Source organism: Kryptolebias marmoratus, linkage group LG20 (assembly GCF_001649575.2).
Source record: "Kryptolebias marmoratus isolate JLee-2015 linkage group LG20, ASM164957v2, whole genome shotgun sequence".
In the NCBI taxonomy this organism is placed as follows: domain Eukaryota; kingdom Metazoa; phylum Chordata; class Actinopteri; order Cyprinodontiformes; family Rivulidae; genus Kryptolebias; species Kryptolebias marmoratus.
The window spans coordinates 2,985,939-3,004,943 of NC_051449.1; the positions used below are offsets into that span (position 1 = coordinate 2,985,939).

At 37.7% G+C, this 19,005-nt stretch overlaps 1 protein-coding gene and 2 non-coding genes across 4 annotated transcripts in view; 1 reads left to right on the forward strand and 2 right to left on the reverse strand.

Annotated features, from left to right (window-relative positions):
* The window catches only part of LOC108232888 (contactin-associated protein-like 4), a 95,611-nt gene that overhangs the window by 32,383 nt on the left and 44,223 nt on the right, over positions 1 to 19,005 (forward strand). For both annotated transcript variants that reach the window (XM_017410978.3, XM_017410977.3), the window contains exons 3-10: positions 825 to 1,018; positions 4,325 to 4,472; positions 5,483 to 5,686; positions 11,529 to 11,704; positions 11,833 to 11,973; positions 13,411 to 13,678; positions 15,339 to 15,488; positions 16,354 to 16,522. In XM_017410978.3, coding sequence (XP_017266467.1) covers positions 825 to 1,018; positions 4,325 to 4,472; positions 5,483 to 5,686; positions 11,529 to 11,704; positions 11,833 to 11,973; positions 13,411 to 13,678; positions 15,339 to 15,488; positions 16,354 to 16,522 — 1,450 coding nt within the window. The remainder of the gene's footprint in view (positions 1 to 824; positions 1,019 to 4,324; positions 4,473 to 5,482; positions 5,687 to 11,528; positions 11,705 to 11,832; positions 11,974 to 13,410; positions 13,679 to 15,338; positions 15,489 to 16,353; positions 16,523 to 19,005) is intronic.
* Positions 18,092 to 18,174, reverse strand: trnal-uaa. Its single transcript has one exon. It is a non-coding gene; the product is annotated as a tRNA-Leu (tRNA).
* trnal-uaa lies at positions 18,909 to 18,991 on the reverse strand. Its single transcript has one exon. It is a non-coding gene; the product is annotated as a tRNA-Leu (tRNA).

Genomic DNA, 19,005 nt, shown 5'->3' on the forward strand with positions numbered 1-19,005 from the left:
TGTCTGTGATTTTCCTCTCTGCTGTCACTGGACACGTCTGGTAGTCAAGTGCTTATTAGCTCTGGCCTTTAGCTCCTAAAAGATCAGCCTGAGGCGGCAGCGGGCTGACACGATTCATTTTCACTGAGAGGTTTTACATCCAGCCTGACGCCACAAGTTCAGGAGTCTTCAAAACTAAATGAAGGAGAAACTGAAACTTTGAATGTTACTGATTTATTGCTCACACACAATACATGATCTTTATATTCTAAACATTTAAAAATGATAAAGACATTTTGTTGTTGAACTTTTGGTTGTCTTACTGTTTGTAAATGCTCCCTTTGTGGAGACAAAAAACTAATAATCTAAACTGAAAGCCCAGCATTCCTGAGGGAATGTGAAGTTAAATACTTTGATGTATTTTTATGTGGACAAAATAATCAGAAAAATCTCACTTTCTTTTAAAGAACAGCAGCTTAAATATGTGATTGCTTTATGAGCCTACTTGTGCAAAAATTGTTTCAAACAAACCAGCAGAAATTTACATTTTAACTTATTTTCTTGAGAAATGGACAACAGACATTTAAAGTTTAATTACTAAATAATCCAACAAACAACATTAAGATCAGAAATTTATGAATATTTGATTTTTTAAAATTACATTAAAATCAATCAAGCAGTGTCTTGGAATAAAATCAATTATCAGATCAGCAACAAGCAAAATAAGATAAAAAACATTGTCAGATTTTTTAAAACTAGACCCTAATTAAATTACATATATATATTTGAATACCATGTTAATCTCTGAATCTTTTCTTTTTAAATTAAACATTTTCTCTCTGCAGGAGCTGGAGGGTGGTCTCCTCTCACCTCAGACAGGTATCAGTGGCTGCAGGTCGACTTGGGCGAGCGCACCAGGATCACTGCCGTCGCCACGCAGGGTCGCTACGGCAGCTCTGATTGGCTGACGTCTTACCTGCTGATGTTCAGCGACACGGGACACAACTGGAAACAGTACAGACAGGAGGACAGCATAGGGGTGAGTCCACACCTAAAGTCAACAGACTCAGACGCCATTTATAAACAAATTAAAAGGAAACTGATAACTGACTAATTATCCGGCTCAGCTGTAGCGCAGCCATATTTATAGTAGGTCTGGTGTTTAACAGTGCTGGTCTGCAGGGGTCAGCTCATCCTGCACAAATTATCACAGTCATCAGGAGCCTTTGACTCTACATTAATAATGCATGAAGCAGTGAAAGAGCTCTGCTGACTGAGCCGACCTGCTGCCTGAACACTTGAACCTGCTGCTGATGGCTGCAGAGAGGAACAAAAGAGGCTGAGGCTGCCTGATTGTGTCTGTGAACTGTGTTGTTTATCTGGATTAAAACCCAGAACTGAAGAGCTTCATCCACAGGTTTAGTTTTTCAAAAGCAAAGTGACTTGAAAAATGTGTCCAAGTCCACAGAAAACAAGCCAAACCTGAATTAAGGCAACACACACTTCATGTTTGAGCATTGTTTAACATTTTAGTTTAATCTGTACAAAATGAAACAAAAGTCTTTGCAAAGAAGGTTATGTGACAAACAGTTTCCTGGGTTATTTGGATTAAATAGATTAGAATAATAAATACTGAGCTCACATACTCACTGTAGCGTCACCAATAAAGTCCTAAAGTGATTTAATGGCCTTCAGGGATATTTTACACATTGTTTATGTTGAATAAATCCTACAATAGCAGTGTTGAATTTCAACATGTCTGGTAGAATATTGAGGAGCATTAATCCTAAGCACTGGTATATGATAATGACTATAAAATGATTATTCTATTATTATTATATTTTGTTGGTCAGAAGCTAAAATGTTTGGGAGCCGCTGCTTTAGATGGTCCAAACTGCACCAACATGGCTCCTAACTGGAACAAATATGAGGACAAACATGACTCTCGTCATTTAGAAATGATAATTCTTAGATTTTAATTATACTTTAGATTTGTCAAACAGTCACAGCCCATCTGTGTGGATGAGCTTCCCTTGATTTTATATTGCAATAGTTTTTGATTGTCCAGTCCTGGTCCTGGAGGGCCACCGTTCTGCATATTTGAGGTGTTTCTCTGCTTTGACTCACCTGATTTGAATGACTGAGTGATTAACAGGTTTCTGCAGGACTTGAAGACCTAACGAAGAGCAAGGAAACAAGTAAAACATGCAGGATAGTGGCTCTCCAGGACCAGAATCGGACACCACTGTATTAAAAGAGCTTGCAGATTTTAATTCAAACTGGATTTTAAGTAAAGAGGGCTTATATGAAGCTGACCAATCATGGATAAGTGGAAGAACATGGATGAGTGGAAAGGCCTCAAAAGAGCTAATTCTCCTACACACTCAGTTTGTTTTTCTCCCACGGATGCCTGATTTGGTATCACAGGAGTATTACTTAGTTTGAAAACTTTCAGTTTGTAAGTAAGGGGGAGTATTAAATCCTGTCAGCCCAGTAAACCAGTTCTAAATGTATTTCCAGTTGCTTTAATACCAGATCAAATACTCCCACAAGCATGGAGGAAAAACAGGATGTACATCCCTGAACGTTCATCCAGAGTGAAGTCCCATTTGCTGCTGCAGAGAGAGGAGCTTTTGATTAAACTGAGCTGAGGCAATTTCCTCATGTGGAGAGAATCCAGCTAATCTGAGCGCTGGTGGATCTTCGACGAGAAAAGCCTAAAACGGCTTCTGACAGATTAAAATCATTTTGACTTGTCACTCTGAATAAACTCTGCACAATCCCAGTGAGTGTTCTTGAACTTCTATGAACTGAAGAGCCGGGGAGAAGAGAAACAGACGGCAGAGCAGAGCTGCTGAATGTTTTCTGCTTTTGGTTTCTATGGCTTCTGCTCCACATCTTTATTTTCCTCCTTTCAGCCCAGACATAAATGATGAAAAGCCACTTCGTATTGTTCTTCCAGCCTTACAGTTATCTTTCATATGAATAAAGTTATACTGAAACAAAGGAGCTGTCAGTTTTATTCAGAGCAGGATGAATGGACATTTAAAATGAAGAAATTAGAAGAAGTTCTCACAGGCTATTTTCAACTTGGTTATTCTTAGATGAAGGTCTTATCCAGTTTTTCAACATTTTTGTATCTCATTAGAATTCATCGGTGCTGATATGAATAACAGACCTGTTCCTCCTCTGTCTTATTAACTGTATTATTATCCTTCTTCATGACTCCCGGCTGTTTAACCTATTCCCATATGCACTGGATCCAAACACAACACACATCAGAAAGAGTTGTACGGGGCTGCATGTCTGCAAAGTTTGAGCTTAAGTCTCAACAAAACAGAAACATAAAAACATCTTATATGTGCTCTCTTCAGCCTATCATTGTTACACAAGAATTAATAAGTTAATTATGTGTCTTTTTCAGCTGTGGGAGACTCATTTAACCTCCATGTCATCTTCAGGGGAGGCTTATAATTATGATAGATGGAAGAGACGGCAAAGAACAAAGTCAGTAATTAATCAGGCGTTCAGCCAGAGTCTGAAAGAGACACATTTATGTTCATGCTCTATATTTACTAAATTGACATAAAAAGATAAAACATTACAGTGAAATATAATTTTTTTCTTAAAAATCCTAACCTCTGTTGGATTCATTGCCATGAATGTTGCTCAGACAGTGATGTCTCGTAGAAATGTATGATTTTATTCTTTTGATTAATTAAACCAGGGGTGTCGAACATTTAGTTTTTAAAGCCTTGCTTGCTTTCAACAGTTTTAAAAATGCATTTTGGCACAAATTCCATCAATAAAGTTCAAAAGCACAGCCAGCTATTTATATTTTTCATTAAAATAAGAAGCAGAATATTTTGTTGAGCAAAATAAAGTATGATGGATACTTTAGATTATCTCGAGGGCCAGAGAAATTTGTAATGAGGGCCATTTCTGGCACACAGACCTTGACTTTGACACACATTCCATAAATATGTTTCTACAAAAAAAGTCATTTTGTCTGGTAATTTGAAAGACAGACACAACAGGGGACTAATATGACATTATCCAAAATAGTTGAGATTTTAAAACCTATAAACTCTCAACACTGTCAGCAGTATGTTGTTTTTATAATGTTTAACAACTTAAACAGTAAATATTCCATTTGTTGTTATGTTTCTTATAATAAACTACAATAAAAATCCAGTGATGCACTAAAATGTTGCCTGTTATATTTGAAACGGTTGTTAATTTATAGTGCAAAAATCTGCATAGAAAATATAGAAGCTGATAAATTATTATTACTGTGTTTGAAAGGATTTGTTTCATGTGTGTGTGTGTGTGTGTGTGTGGTCAGTCTTTTCCAGGGAACACTAACGCAGACAGTGTGGTTCAGTACAAACTGCAGCAGCCTGCAGTGGCTCGGTTCCTCCGCCTCCTTCCTCTGGACTGGAACCCCAGCGGGCGGATCGGACTCCGGCTGGAGGCCTACGGATGTCCTTACTGTGAGTGCTGTCATCTCCGCTGCAGTCATTAGAGTCTCTGGGCTTTCTGCCAAAAATCTTCTCAAGTTCCACTTTAACAAGTTGAAATTTATTATTCAGATCTACCAAGACATGCATACTGTCTTTATTTTTAAAACTGGGCTTTACATCATGTTTCTGATGTGTATCTTAATTTTCTGTTTTTAAAAAGAGCTTATTAGCTGAAGCTGTTGGTAGTAAACAAACAGTTAAGATTGCATTGCTCTGACTGGCTCTGTACATTATGTAACAATTACACCTGGTCAAATAAAGAGCACAAGTCCTGACGTTTGTTTGAGAATTCATAGTTTAAGTGATTTAGATGCAACAGTTTTCTTGCAAACAGAGAGACAAAGAAACACAGATATGAGTATTTTTTATCTTGCATTCTGTCCAGACCAACGTTAATATTTTGCAAAATAAATGTCTTTTGCATTTGCACCTCCATCCAAATGCTTCAGATTCAAATAAAAGGCCTAACAATCCTCGAAGGAATGCATTTCGCCCACCACCTTTTATGCCAGAGTTACAAACTAATATATTTTGCTTTTTACCCTATAGAAACTAATAAAGCTATTTTTAATGTTTTTCTAAGTTTGTCTTGTTTTGCTCTGACTTCTAATGTTGCTGAAAAGTTTAAAGATTGAGACAAAATTTTGAACAATGTGGGAAAAACAAAAACAAACAAAGAAACAAGTTTTCAGACAATCTTTAGGCATGTTCAGAATGTTCTTTGTGTTTTGTGGATGTTAATGTTGATGTTTTTAGAATTTTTGCTGCTTTTTTTTTAGACATACATGTTTATTTTCCTTAAAGGGAATGGAATGACTTCACACTATAAGCTGTGCAATAAAATTGTCCCCCCAAAAAAGAAAATTAATGAATTAAACTAATATATCCAGAGTAATGCAGTCAGGAGACCACAGTCAATCACAGTATATGTTTAGGGATAACTGTAATGTTCTGATTTATGTTCATGATGTGTTTTTCAGCCTCAGATGTGGCGAGTTTCGATGGCAGCAGCGGTCTGGTGTACAGCCTGAATCCCGGCTCCAGGCGAACATCCACAGGCGTCGTCACTCTGAAGTTTAAAACTCTGAGAAACTCTGGGACGCTCCTGCAGGCCGAGGGTCAGGCAGGAATAAGCCTCAGTCTGGAGTTAGAGAAAGGAAAGCTCCGGCTGCTGCTCAGACAAGGTACTAATGTCTATTGACAGATCCTGAGAGGTGCAGACATCTTTTTATTGATTCTAATATGTACTGCAGAGGAGCGTTTAATCTGAAGTGAGTTGGAGGGATCTAACAGCATCTAAACTAAAAGTACTTTTAATCAGTGGAGGATTATGAGTTTTATAATGCATTATTGAACATCATGGAGAAAAAACAGATTTTCACTGACAGGAGCATAAAATTATAATTGGAGTCACTTGACACAACTTTGAATTAGTTTTTTAATAGATGAAATGGCAAACATACTCTACTTCCTGATTAAATCTTGGCATCCTCTCTAATGCTACATCCAGTTACAGCCATGATGGATGGAGCCCATTTGCTGTAGCATGTGTTAGGGCTGCACTCCTCAGGACTGCAGGAACACTGGGTGTGTACGAGTGTGTGTGTGTGTGTGTGTGTGTGTATGTGTGTGTGTGTGTGAATGGGGTTATACCAGAGGTTGTCAGGTTGCCATGCTGAATCATCATCATCTGGCACACCTCTCACCAGGAACCCCATCTGGCCACAAAAATTCTTCATCCACCCAACTGCCCCTTTTGTCTCCCACCTTTAACAACTCTTCCTCCTTCTCTCTCTCACTTCCCATCTTTACCTCGTTTTTTCCTTTTTTTTAAATCACAAACCACCGAAGGCAAAGTTTTTGCCTGTGTCTGTGTTGCGAGATGTTTCTAAATTGCATGAGATTGTGCAAAAGGTCATTTACGAAACAAAAAAATTTAAATAAATGGTGGGTAAAACTTCTGCATACTGTCAGTCAAAGTTCACTCAGACAATAAATATTATTTTAGATAAAAACAATTTAAGTTCATGCATGTTTTGTTGGATGAATCTGGCAAAGAACACAATTATTTCCAGTTTAATATTTTCAGAAAAAGTTGCCAACTGCTTTAAAAGACCGAGTGTTGCTGTTACTGGTAGTTAATTGAAAATTTCCAACATATATATTTTTCCTCCCCTTATTTCCACCTCAATCCTGCCTCACAAAATGATTTACCTCAGAAAAAGGATGTTGGAACTCAAATTACATGAATCTGAACCTTTATGCTGAAATAAACAAAAACATTGTTGTGTTTATGTCAAGATGTAGGTGTACGGAGGACCCAAATGCAGACTCCTAGGCAGCAGAAGCTCAAAGAAACTTTTACTTTATTCAGGAAAAACAAAAAGGCTGACAGGAAACCTAAGCGCAGCTGAAGGGAACACAGAAAGCATGTCGTGCAGAACTTCCATTTTGATGTAAAATCTGTTTATGTCCCAAAGAGTTGTGGGAGTAAGAACAGTTTGTCTGCAAAAGATTTAAAATTTTAGATAATACAAAAGTGTGTAATACCAACAACTGTCAGGTGTAAAAATCATAAAAACATAAACTGTGATTGTGTAAAAATCGTGAAAAAAGATTTGCAACAATCTGTTTTGCTAAAATCCTGTTCATTGTGATTACTTTTTTCTTGCAATGTTTTGCTAATTTTATCTACGTTGTATGACTTACCAATACCAAAGGTTACAGCACACTGTTCCCAATCGAGACGCTCGTTTTGTGTATAATTTGCACGTTTTATTTTAAAGCTGCGCAACAAGACACAGGACAGATAAATAAATAAAAAAACAGAACAGTATTAAGGGTGCTTCAGTGCTTATGTATTGGCACCTTTAATAAGTCTTTTTGTCAAGGTGCTGTGTTGGCAGGGAGTATATAAAGCTGCACAATCTGCCAAGTTGACATTTTATGTGTGCAAACTGAACAAATTACTTTGTTGTTAGAGTTCTCAGACCTGCAAGGTATCATTATTTGGTGTCTAAATGTCTCATTCCCAAAGCCTCCAAAATCCCGAACACATCAAAATGAGAATAAACAAGGGAAATAAAAGCAGTGGGCGTTTCCCCCGGAGAGAAATCTGCCATTAAACACTTCTTAAGATATGACTTGATATGAGGAGTTAGTTTGAGTCTGCGTTACAGGAATATTCTGCTTAGTCTGCCTTTAATGTTCAAAAGGTTAAAAAAAAATCTCATAAATAGAACCTTATAAAAGCCAGTGTCATTAAAAAGAGACTGTAGCTTAGTGAGAGGAAATTAAAGCCATCCATTAACATCACAGCACAGTGTGAAAAGACTTCTGAAAGTGCTGGAAACATCGAACAGCTTTTTTTTTTCTTTGCTTTTACTTTTCTCTTTTACCTTTGTTGCCTTTTTCTTATTAATATTCATCTTTACTGTCTCCACAGAGTTCTAACATAACAAGAGGCCATTTGCCTTTTTTATCCCCACACTTGTCATCACTTCGTCTCATATTTTTCCTCTCTTGCGTTTCTTTGTATTTGGGTCTCTCGGTTGAATGCTCTTCATATTTTTGTCCCTCATTATTTCTGTCTCTGCCTTTCTCTTTGTTTACCTCCTTCGTCTTTTTTTTCTTTTTTGCATCAGATATTTTGGTTATAGATTGTGTGATTTCGTTCAGCTCATGTGTGCACTGACCCTGAGCTCAGTAATGGTTTGTTTTGCTGTGCTAACACAAACACACCCAGATCTGACTCCTCCAGAGCAGATGCTGTTTGTGGTACACAGTGCATTTCCTGTAAAATACTATTACTGTTCTCAGCACTTGGTTGGCTCCATTGGTTCATGTGTGAAAGACCAAAGAACGGCTGGTCTTTGTGGCCATACTGCAGAACCATAATGAGGAAGGTGCCAGTGTTTATGAGGCCTTCTGAAGCATAGTTGTTGGATATACTGCTGGTGGGTGGGGGCTGCTATTCTACAGGAGAGCTATTTTTTTGTACAGTGCCCTGAAATGTCTTGTGCTGTGAACTGGAGCTATATAAATAAACTGAACTGAACCGAATTAAACGTGGGGGCGGTTGCTAAGATAGATACAAAGTGGGCAGAGGCAGGTATGATGTGGCTGTAGGTAGCCAGTGAAACAACGTGCACAGGCTAGAATACAACTTTAATTAAAAAAACAGGCCCTGATTTTCCAAACATTGTCAGATTTCAGTGAGACTGTAAGTAAAAAAATGTTCTTGCAATTCTGAAATGCCAGCTCGACTCCCAACAGTCGCAGCCCGGTGAGATATGAGATAGTGGCTTTAACGTTGGACGCAAATGTCAATGTGACATTTACTATATGTGAGTGCCGGTAAGCAGATTTTCCTGGTGTTACGTAATGAGCTGTGCTACTCACTTTACTTATCTAGATGAGGTCATAACATTACTTCAGAACCACATTTTATCCAAAATAATATTTCAGGGATTTGCATTTAAACAGACTGATGATTCAGATCACTCATTTCTTTTTAAAGCCAGGTTCACAGTGCAGTTTTTGGCTACCGAAGACAAAACAGTTTGTTGTGAAAGAATTATCAGAAGATGCTTGAATTGGCCAATTTAGCACTCTCACAACTGAAGGTGACCATCAACAGAAATGCGTGCAGAGATTGCTGCACAGCTCTCTCCTTTCCCTCCTGCCCCCTTTTTAGAGTTTGAATCTAATAATAACAGTGTTAATGTCAGAGTTTGCTTTTCTTATATTGCTGGACGGATCTTTGTGCTACAGCAAGAAATCATACATTTCTGCGTCTAGCTGTAAAATGTGACATAGGTTACTTTAAAGTTTTATTACATTGAGCTCCCACAGCGTGACATGTATAAGACCTTTAAAATTTTGTAAATATCACCATGTGAGCCAGATTTAATACACGTTGTTTTTTAACTTTTTTGAACACGTTAGGAACACACACATGCTGATGTTTATGTTGTGATGAATTTAGCCCACGTCTAAAATCTGCAACACTATAGCTGATATTTTTTGCTTTAGTCAGTGACTGATTCAGAGTTTGTTCTGCGATGCTTATCTGCTCGTTTATTGCAGGCTGACACAGTTCCAGAACCCCTAAATTACTTTTATTTGCAGACCTGAGAACACGAGGAGACAGTTTTTATTTTATGACAACGGATCACCTCATCAAATCCTGATGGCTCACCAATCTGCTGGCAAACAATATTTTCTCTTCCAGAGTTTGATAATAATATCTGGAGGTGATTAAAACGATAGCTGCTGCTGGCGAGGAATCTGTGTAATCAGACTTCTCACGCACTTTAATGAAATGTGAGACAGGATGAGGTACACAGAAAATGTTACAGCCGAGGCTTCAGAAGAGAATCAAACACATCCGATGCGACCTCCCACCACCTCTTTAATAAAACATGTTGTAGTTGTTAGCAGTTTTTCTGCTTTTGCTGAGTAAGCTCATGCTTGTTCAGCATCAGCCTCATCTTGCACAAATTCGAACATCATGTGATTCTCTGAGCTTCTGTGGTTCTCCAGATACTTCACCACACTGGGAAACACTGTTTTTACTGATGTTCAAAATAAATGAAACACAGAATGATTTATTTTAGACCCCAGGACGCCATTACTTTGATATTTGATCCTTTCATATCAACCGGCATGCTCCTTGTTAAGATTTTCTCTGCGCTTTTATATTCCCAAATGGAAGTAACCTATTGATTTTTAGCAACACATTTAAATTTCAAATATCAGTCCAGTTCAAGGACTCATTCATTTGGAACAACATTTGTTTTTCGTACTCTGCATCTCTCAGTTTTTCAGATCAAAAACTCAACCATTGTCATAAATCTTCATGTACCTTCAAATAATTACAGCATCTTGCCTGAGTAGCACTTAGAATATGTGATGCAAATGACTCTCAGCTACAACCACACCAAATTTTAGGTCAATATCTGTGAAATTGTTGGAATTATAGCCATTTTTGTGTTCCTAAGTTGAGTTTGTTTTGGTGGCCATCTTAAATTGAGTTGGCTCTGGAAGTTCATCAGTTAAAGAGGTAAATCCCCTGATTAGTTCCTAAAAGTCTAATTAAAATCCATCCAATGGTTCATGACATATTTTGCTGACAGACAGGCATACACGGACACATGCAAAAACATTATTACCCATCTTTGTCTTTAGGTGGTGGGCGATAAATACAAGCAATTTTTTCTACCTGAAAAGTTTAGTTAATTTAGAGTAGAGCTGCAGAGAGAAAAAAGAGATGAAGAGCAAAGACAGAGCTGCTTTATATATTAATATCAGTTCTTTTTCTTTGTTTGTGCTCTCATATTGATTCCTACTTCTGCTTTTTTCCCAATTATTCCAGCTGTAATGAAATCTTCTCTCCAGGGAGACACTTTATCACACAGTCCTTTTCCTATTCTAACCTCCTACAACCTAATAATTGTTGCATTAATCAATGCAAATGAAGAAATTTAACATGTTTTACATTGTCCTGTTTTATAATGTCACTTTCTGTTTGTTCAGACTGTATTCGAGCATTTTAATCTGGTTCAAGTTGTTTATTTCTCTCTGAACTTGCAGTGACACACTCAAAAACGTCTGTCTTTTTCCAAACTTTCTGTTTTCTCTCTGAAGTTAACAATGTTGTTCACAAACAAATATCTTATACATTTTTAATAGTTTATTGTATTCAGCTCTTTCGGCTCCTTCTCTCAGCAGAAGTCTTTCCTCCTGGTTCTTTGGGGGATGCAGAAATGTATCCAATAATTTGGATCTGCTGGTGCTCATCTATCATTAATGAAGCATCTCTGTGTTCCCTCTGTAGTTTTTCAGATAACATATTTGGCACCAGTCTTGCTGTATGGATGTATTTATTCAGTATACCCGGGTGAGATGAGTGATGGTGACCTCGCAGTGATCCTCCCAGCAGGATGTACAGAAAATGAAAATGTTCAAGGCAGAAGAGAAACTTTGGCAAACTTCTTTTCCTTTCTGTCCGCTCCTTTGTTTCAGGCAGGACTTTATCTTCAGAACCCAGACGTCTTGCATCACTCGGTACACTGCTGGATGATCAGCACTGGCACTACGTAGCTGTGGAGCTGCACAGCCTCCACCTCAACCTGACCGTGGACAAACACACAGAGAGGCTGCAAATCCCTGCAGACTTCCACCACCTGGACATACAAAAGGTCTGATGATGCAAACATTAACAGCAAGATAAAATGTGGAAAAATGTCCTAACGTTAACCAAATGAACTACAAGATTTTTGATAAAAAATGTGTGACTAATCTGCTGTATCTTTCTGTTCCCTTGCAGCTGAGTGTGGGGGCAGTTCAGGGTCTCACTTCTCAGAAATCAGTCAGGAGGAACTTCCAAGGCTGCTTAGAAAACTTGCTGTTTAATGATCTCAACCTGATTGAACTCGCTAAACTCGGCGACCGCAAAGTTACTGTCATGGTAAGTTCATTTAGCCAAATACAACCAGCAGCTTTGTCTGAAATATTTCATCACGCTTTTACAAATAAATAGATTTAAACCAAAAACAAAACATGTCAGGGAAAACCAAACAAACTAATTATTTAAACATAATAAATGTCCAAATGCAACAAAGAAAACCATGACTGAAAAATTAAACACAAACAAAACTTAAGTTCTTAATGCATGGATATTTAACTAAAAATATGATTCAGTAGCAGCATTATTTATTTATACAAACATACATAAATGTTTTATTCAGTGTTATTTATTTGATACTCTACAAAGTGTCAAAATTTTAAAGCATACTGTGTTTAATCTCCAGTTTGTGCAAATAAATTGTAATAAATAGGGCAAAGAGCTGTAAATACGCTTAAAATCAGTGTAAAATCATACAGTGGCTGCAAATTAAAACATTAAAAATGCATCATGTGTTGTGCTTGTAAAATACATCATTTTAAGAGTGTACTTTTGTTTTTGTTTTTAATGGGAAGTATTCATTGCCTGGGTTTTTACCTCCATTCCATCCTCTGAAGTATTTGGGAAATATTGCTTTTACCACTCGGACACAGCAGTTAGTTTCACAATGTTTCTGCTTGATTGAGACAAATCAAAGCAATGATAATGAGTTTAGTTTTGTTTTTAATAATTTTAATAAATCAGGACCTGCAGATTTTACAGACATCGGAGGAGGAGACGATGTGAGGAGCTTCTGCAGAAAATATGATCAGATTGAAAGAAGATGTCAGAATGGTGCTGCAGCTCCAGAGAAACTTTCTGTGAAGTTATGGTCACATTTAGTACTTAGCGCCTCTTATGGCTCTGTGAGGGGGAATAAATACAACAAGATCAGGTGTAAGTGGAGGATGGCTGCCCTGTTACTGCTGTGCTTTTCAAGGTAATTTTTTACTTTATCATGGAGCAACTCAACCCACTCCAACATGAATTATTGTAGATCGTTTTAAGTGCACCACAAAGGGCTTTTAGATGTCATCAGTGTTCCTGCAGCACTGTAAACCTAGCAGCCTGACTTTCCCCACAGTTGTAATATATTAATGCTGCAGCCTTAGCAATGGATCCCGTGTCATCAGCACTACGTAAAACAATAACACAGATGTTAGATACTGCATAGTACCGTTTTATTTCACTGTATTTTTTATCTTGTTTACCATCAAGCGAGGTGACTTTGGTAATTTCAGCAACCTTTCCTAATCTTATCCCAAGCTTTGCTGCTATCATTATGTTAATACCGATGTCCTTTTTAAGGAGACTTGCTGATGAGATCACTGTGACATGAGGTCACATCGACACGCCCTCTGCAGCTGATTAATATTCATGTTTTCTGTTGTTTTATCTCACTAGTAATCATTTTCCTGTCCCACCTCTTCTCTTGCTTCACGCTGCACGTTTCTCTTTCAGGGCAATGTGACCTTTTCCTGTGCCGAGACCGTTTATGTCGCTGTGACGTTCCCCGGCCCCCAGAGCTTCCTCCAGCTGCCGTGGACATTGTCATCCTCATCAGGGGGCGTGTCCGTAGGGTTTCAGTTCAGGACGTGGAACGAGGCGGGGCTTCTGCTCACCTTTGACCTTCTGCAACAAGGGGGCGTGGTCTGGTTGTACCTGAGTGAGGCCAGACTCCACCTGCAGGTCCACAAAGGAGGCAAAGTGCTGCTGGAGCTCAGTGCAGGTCAGCCTCAGTCCAAATGTTCAAATCCTGCAACAGTTTAATTTTACAGCAGCCCACTCAGTAACTTTTACGCTTTATTACTGTATATTTTATTATTTACACCATTGCTTTTTGTGCAGAATGAATCTCAAACAGCATGTAATTTATATAAAACTTCACAGAATATTGCATTTAAGCATAACTCCTTTCCTTCTACAAGTTTTCTTGTCTTCATTTAGCGACTGGCAACTCTCTCTTGAAGAGACAAATTGAACATTTTACTGTGAGATTTATTCAGTATTGAGTCCAGCTAAAACAAAGTCAGCATTAACTTTCAAATGACCACCAGGTACAAGTAAATTTAATACAACTAAATTTTACCTTTCCTAAACAAAACAACAAATACATCTGAGTAAAAATAGACTTTAATTACCGAATAACGAAGTAAAACACATTTTTATTTTACTGTAATATTTCTGTTGCATGCAAGTTGCGTAGACAAACTTGTTTAAGTAGTAAGCCTCAAATTGGCAATGTTTTTAGTTTTCAACAGCAGCAATTTTATAAAATTGTAAATTATTATTAATCCAAGTTGTAAAACTCATAAAGATTTTTGATGAAAAGCTAAAGCCTAAGTTACTCTTTCTTTTCCTGTTTGCTCCAGAAGGGTACCTATACAGGTACTTTTGGTAACGTAAAGTAGAAGAAGACGTGTATTTGCAATTTGCACGTGGTGGAGTGGTTTTTACATGCTTATCATTTCTGCAGGGACGCATTCAGAAAACGTCTCAGTTTATGTGTCCCCATCAGCAGAAGTGTAATGACATCGGAACATACCGTATCACAGATGAGTAGTTTAATAATGACCTTTCGCTCACATTACAATTATTATATAACAAAACGGAGATGTATGGCAGATTATGGCCGTTAATGCAGCTGAAGCAGAAACATATTCATGTCACTGGGTGCAGAAATGTCCATGGACCTTTTTGTTGATTACCACAGATGATTGTGTGTGATGCATTTATTTATTCTGAAAATGCACCACTCGATTATTAAGATTGCATTTCAATGCCAGTTTTGGTGTTAAAAGAGCGCATCAACAGTTTGGAGGAAACAGGCATTTATTTTACATTTTTATCTAAGGAAAGGGTTAGACAAGTGCAGAACACTTACCCCAACAAAGCCGTTGATAACTTTATACTAAAAAATAGATCTCATTTCTGAATTGATCTCTGGGCAACATGTGACATCATGAGATGAACAAAGTTTATATTTTTTATCAAAGCGCTGTCACTAAAAATAGGGAGAAGCAGATAATGAAATATTGATCTGTTCCTAACAGCATACAGATAAAAGCTGACACAGCCGTGTGTTTGTTACAAGTCAATCACACAGAGGATGAAGCTCAAGTTCTTCTGCCGTTTCTGCTGTTGTACATCTAAAGTATTCCTTTAAACGCTGTTTTCACTGCAAGGAATACATAATTTAAAGCTGAGTCTAAAGAGAAATGCAGGGCATGTCTTGCTGGCTGTAGATGTGACAGAATATTTGATTTGTTCAATAAGACTCGAGTGCAAATGTTGAGTTTGGATTGTTTTTTTTTAAATCTATTACAGACCTTTTTTGATGTGCAGCCATAATAATATTCAGTGTTTGTTAATGAGTGTTTGTCTGGCAGGTTCTGCTCTCAGTGACGGTCAGTGGCATTTTGTGGAGCTGAACTCCAGACGAGGTCGTTTGATCGTCGCTGTGGATAAGGAGGATGGAGAGAACGTTCAGGCCAGCCCGTCTTTTCCTGTCGCTGCAGCAAATCACCTTTTTTTTGGTGGTAAGAGGAAAAACAGTCATCTGCGTCGTAGCAAGCAAAACTTATCAAGCATCAAAGAATTTTGAGGAAACTGTTGAAATTGAAACATTTCATAGAATTTAAATAGTTGAGTTAAAATGTCTTTTGCTCTAAGAGTCAGCATCAGTACGATGCATGATAAACCTGTTTCTGTGTCAGAATTTAGGTTATTAACATAAATTTCATTCTGCAAATATCTCAGTTATATTTTCAAGAAATATTCTTTGAAATCTATTAAACTTGTCATTTTAGTTTACATTTTTAATAGTGTGATTGTTGAGTCAGTATACTTGCTCTATTTGAGTCTTCTTATGCTACTTTTAGCTTTTAATTAGCCTTTTGATACATGTAACGTTTAGCTGGTGTGGTGCATGTTTTAGCTTTAACAGGTCAGGACATCATTTAGAAAAATAAGCAGCTGACAGGGCAGCAACAACAACAAAATGAGACTAAACTAACGAGGCGCATGCTGGGAACAGGCAGGTAACAAACAGAATGACAGACTGATGAGTGACAGTGAGCCAAGTAAGTAGACTGGGGGGGATTGATTACAAGCAGACAGGTAAGACTAATGAACATGGGGAGGAGGGGTTAACTGAGGGCAGGAATGACTGAGGGAAAACGGCTGATAACAGAGGGAGACACGGAAATCTTAAACTAAAACAGAAAAAAAACATGATGAAAAGGAATACAACACAATAGGAATGAAATAAAAAACAACCAGCAACAAACACAAAAACTAAGTATCATGACAAAATCAATCAGAGCTCAGCATTTACGCTGCAGTTTCTCCTATTATTCATAAATAACTGTTCATCTTTTCTAAAACTGATTGTTTTCTCCTCAGGTTGTCCTGCTGAAGACGGTCAGGAGTGCAGAAGGAACTTTAAATCCTTCCAGGGCTGCATGCGTTCATTCACTCTGGACAACAAAATCATGGACCTGATATTGGTGCAACAGAGGCTGTTGGGGAATTACAGCAACCTGCTGGTTGACATGTGTGGAATCATCGACAGGTCTGTAACCAAATAAAGACTGAACGATAACGTAGGAAATGATGTATTACTCCTAACTTCATTTTAAATCTAAAGATTCCAGACGGGAGTGTGATAATGAGGTGAAGAAGAGAGTCCAGGCAGGGTGGAGTGGATGGAGAAAAGTTTCGGGAGGGATTTGTGATAAAATGATGGCAGCAAAGGTCAAAGGTCAAAGAAAAGGTTTACAGACAGCGGTGAGAGCAGCCATGTTGTCTTGTTTGGAGACAGGAAGTGGCAGAGATGAAGATGTTGAGGTTCTCCTTGGGAGGGACGAGGATGGACAGGATTAGGAATGAGGTCATGATAAGATAAAGTTAGAGATGGTTTGGACATGTCCAGAGGAGGGACAGAAGGATGCTAGAGACAAAGAGGACATATATGGATGCAGTTAGAGAGGACATGGAGGGAGCTGGAGTGAGGACAACGACTGAAAGGGGAACAGCTGAAAGAAAAAGAAGAACACTGCAAAGCTTTCAGCAGGACCCACTTTGTGAGATTTAACAACCTGTGCCAATTTCTGCTCAGACCTTTCTGTGGGCTTCCTATATACAAAAACCTTGACCTTAGTGGGACTTGTGTCCATCTTGAACCATTAAGAGAAATAAACATTTAACCCCGTCAAAACCAGTTTCATAAATTAGGCAAAATGTTTGACATGAGTTGGACAAACTGTTGTGTGAAACCAGGGATTATCAGATTCGATTTCTTTTCTTAACATTGATCACATTTGTCCTGATGACAACAAGAGACACATTAAAACCAGCAAGGACTTTCAACCACACGTTTCTATTTGACTAAATTTTATCTAAAAGAAACAGCATTTTAAATCTCTACATCATTTTTCAGACTAAAACACAAACATCATGTTGAAGTTCTTGAAGCTGGTCATTTTATGTCAAGTCTATAATTTTCGTGCATCAGAAGTGGCATCTTTAGGGCAAGACCTTAACTATGAATCTGTCCTGGTTTAAAGGAGTTCTTAGAAAAACAAATTACAGTTATTTTCTCATACAGGAAGATGACCCATCCGACCTCAGGCTGATCTCAATTTACTCATTTGTACCTTCTTGTCTCCTCTCTACTCCTTTAATGTCTTTGACCTGGAGATGAATCTCAGCATAACATTTTGAAAAAGCTTTTAATTTTTAAAATGTATTTTCATGAGTAAAGGAAAGATGAGGCTTATCAGAGGACATGGTTTACTTTATCAAAGGTAAATACACATCTGTAAGGAACGATGCTCAATAAATACAAATAATAGAAGGAAGCAGTGGGATGTAAGCAACAAATATGGTTCAGCTTATCACACCGTCATATGCGTATTCTTTCCTCCCTGCCTCTGATCACTAAACCTTTACAGAGACGAAGATGGAAGGCCATTAATTTTTGTATCGCTCCTAAATGTGCATTGGGGTTGGACTTTCAGATAATTAAATTATTACTAGAGCCCATACAAGGACCTGGAAGTTGAAGCCAAAGCCACAGAGTCCCTATAGGACAGTCCTTGTACAAGTTTTAGGTTTATGTAAACAAGCAGGACACAAGTATTACCAGGAGTGGGGTTTGAACCCACGAGGGCTTGTGCCCATTGGATCTTAAGTCCAACACCTTAATCACTCGGCCATCCTGGTAAAGATGCAGGAATTAATAAAATGCAAACACATAAATAGGAAATACATACTCGAGGCTTATATTTGTCTTTTGATCAAACGAATAATCAAAAATTTTGCAGAGGAATATTGGAGATGCTGCGAAAACCAACATGACACCACTTATTTCATATTTGATATAGTTTTTTTTTGTAATTTAGTGTTTTACAAGTGTTTGTTTAAAATTTAATAAAAATAACTTTACAGTACAATTACCTATCCAACCTAATCAGAAATTATGTTTTTCTAAAATGACTTTTTTAGCTTGAACTAAACCTGTACCTGAGCTAAAAATACTAACCCATAAAGGTTCAGCCATTGTACCACTTTAAGTTCAGCAATTATCATATTTTCCCCTTTATTTATCAGTGTTGCAGATACAGATATATTCTTCCTAAACTTGTCTGTCACGTCTAAAATCCAAGATGAATCAAGATCTGGAAACTACATAGTCCTTAACATATTTATTGTATAATTTGCTTAATTAAGCAACTACGTTTTTCCATGATTTGTAGATATTAACAACTTGTGAAAAATTGTTGAAGAATGCAAAACCCTCAAAGTTTGAACACTTAAGGCATTTTGTAAAACTTTTGTGAAATTGTAGAACAATTGCTCCAGTTCAATAGCACAAAACCACAGTTATGTTTTCAAGATTGATTAAGTACATTGGTTACAAACAGATTTTATTGATAGCCTAAACACATTTAACATCTTACCAGGAGTGGGGTTCGAACCCACGAGGGCTTTTGCCCATTGGATCTTAAGTCCAACGCCTTAACCACTCAGCCATCCTGGTGAGGAAATGATGAG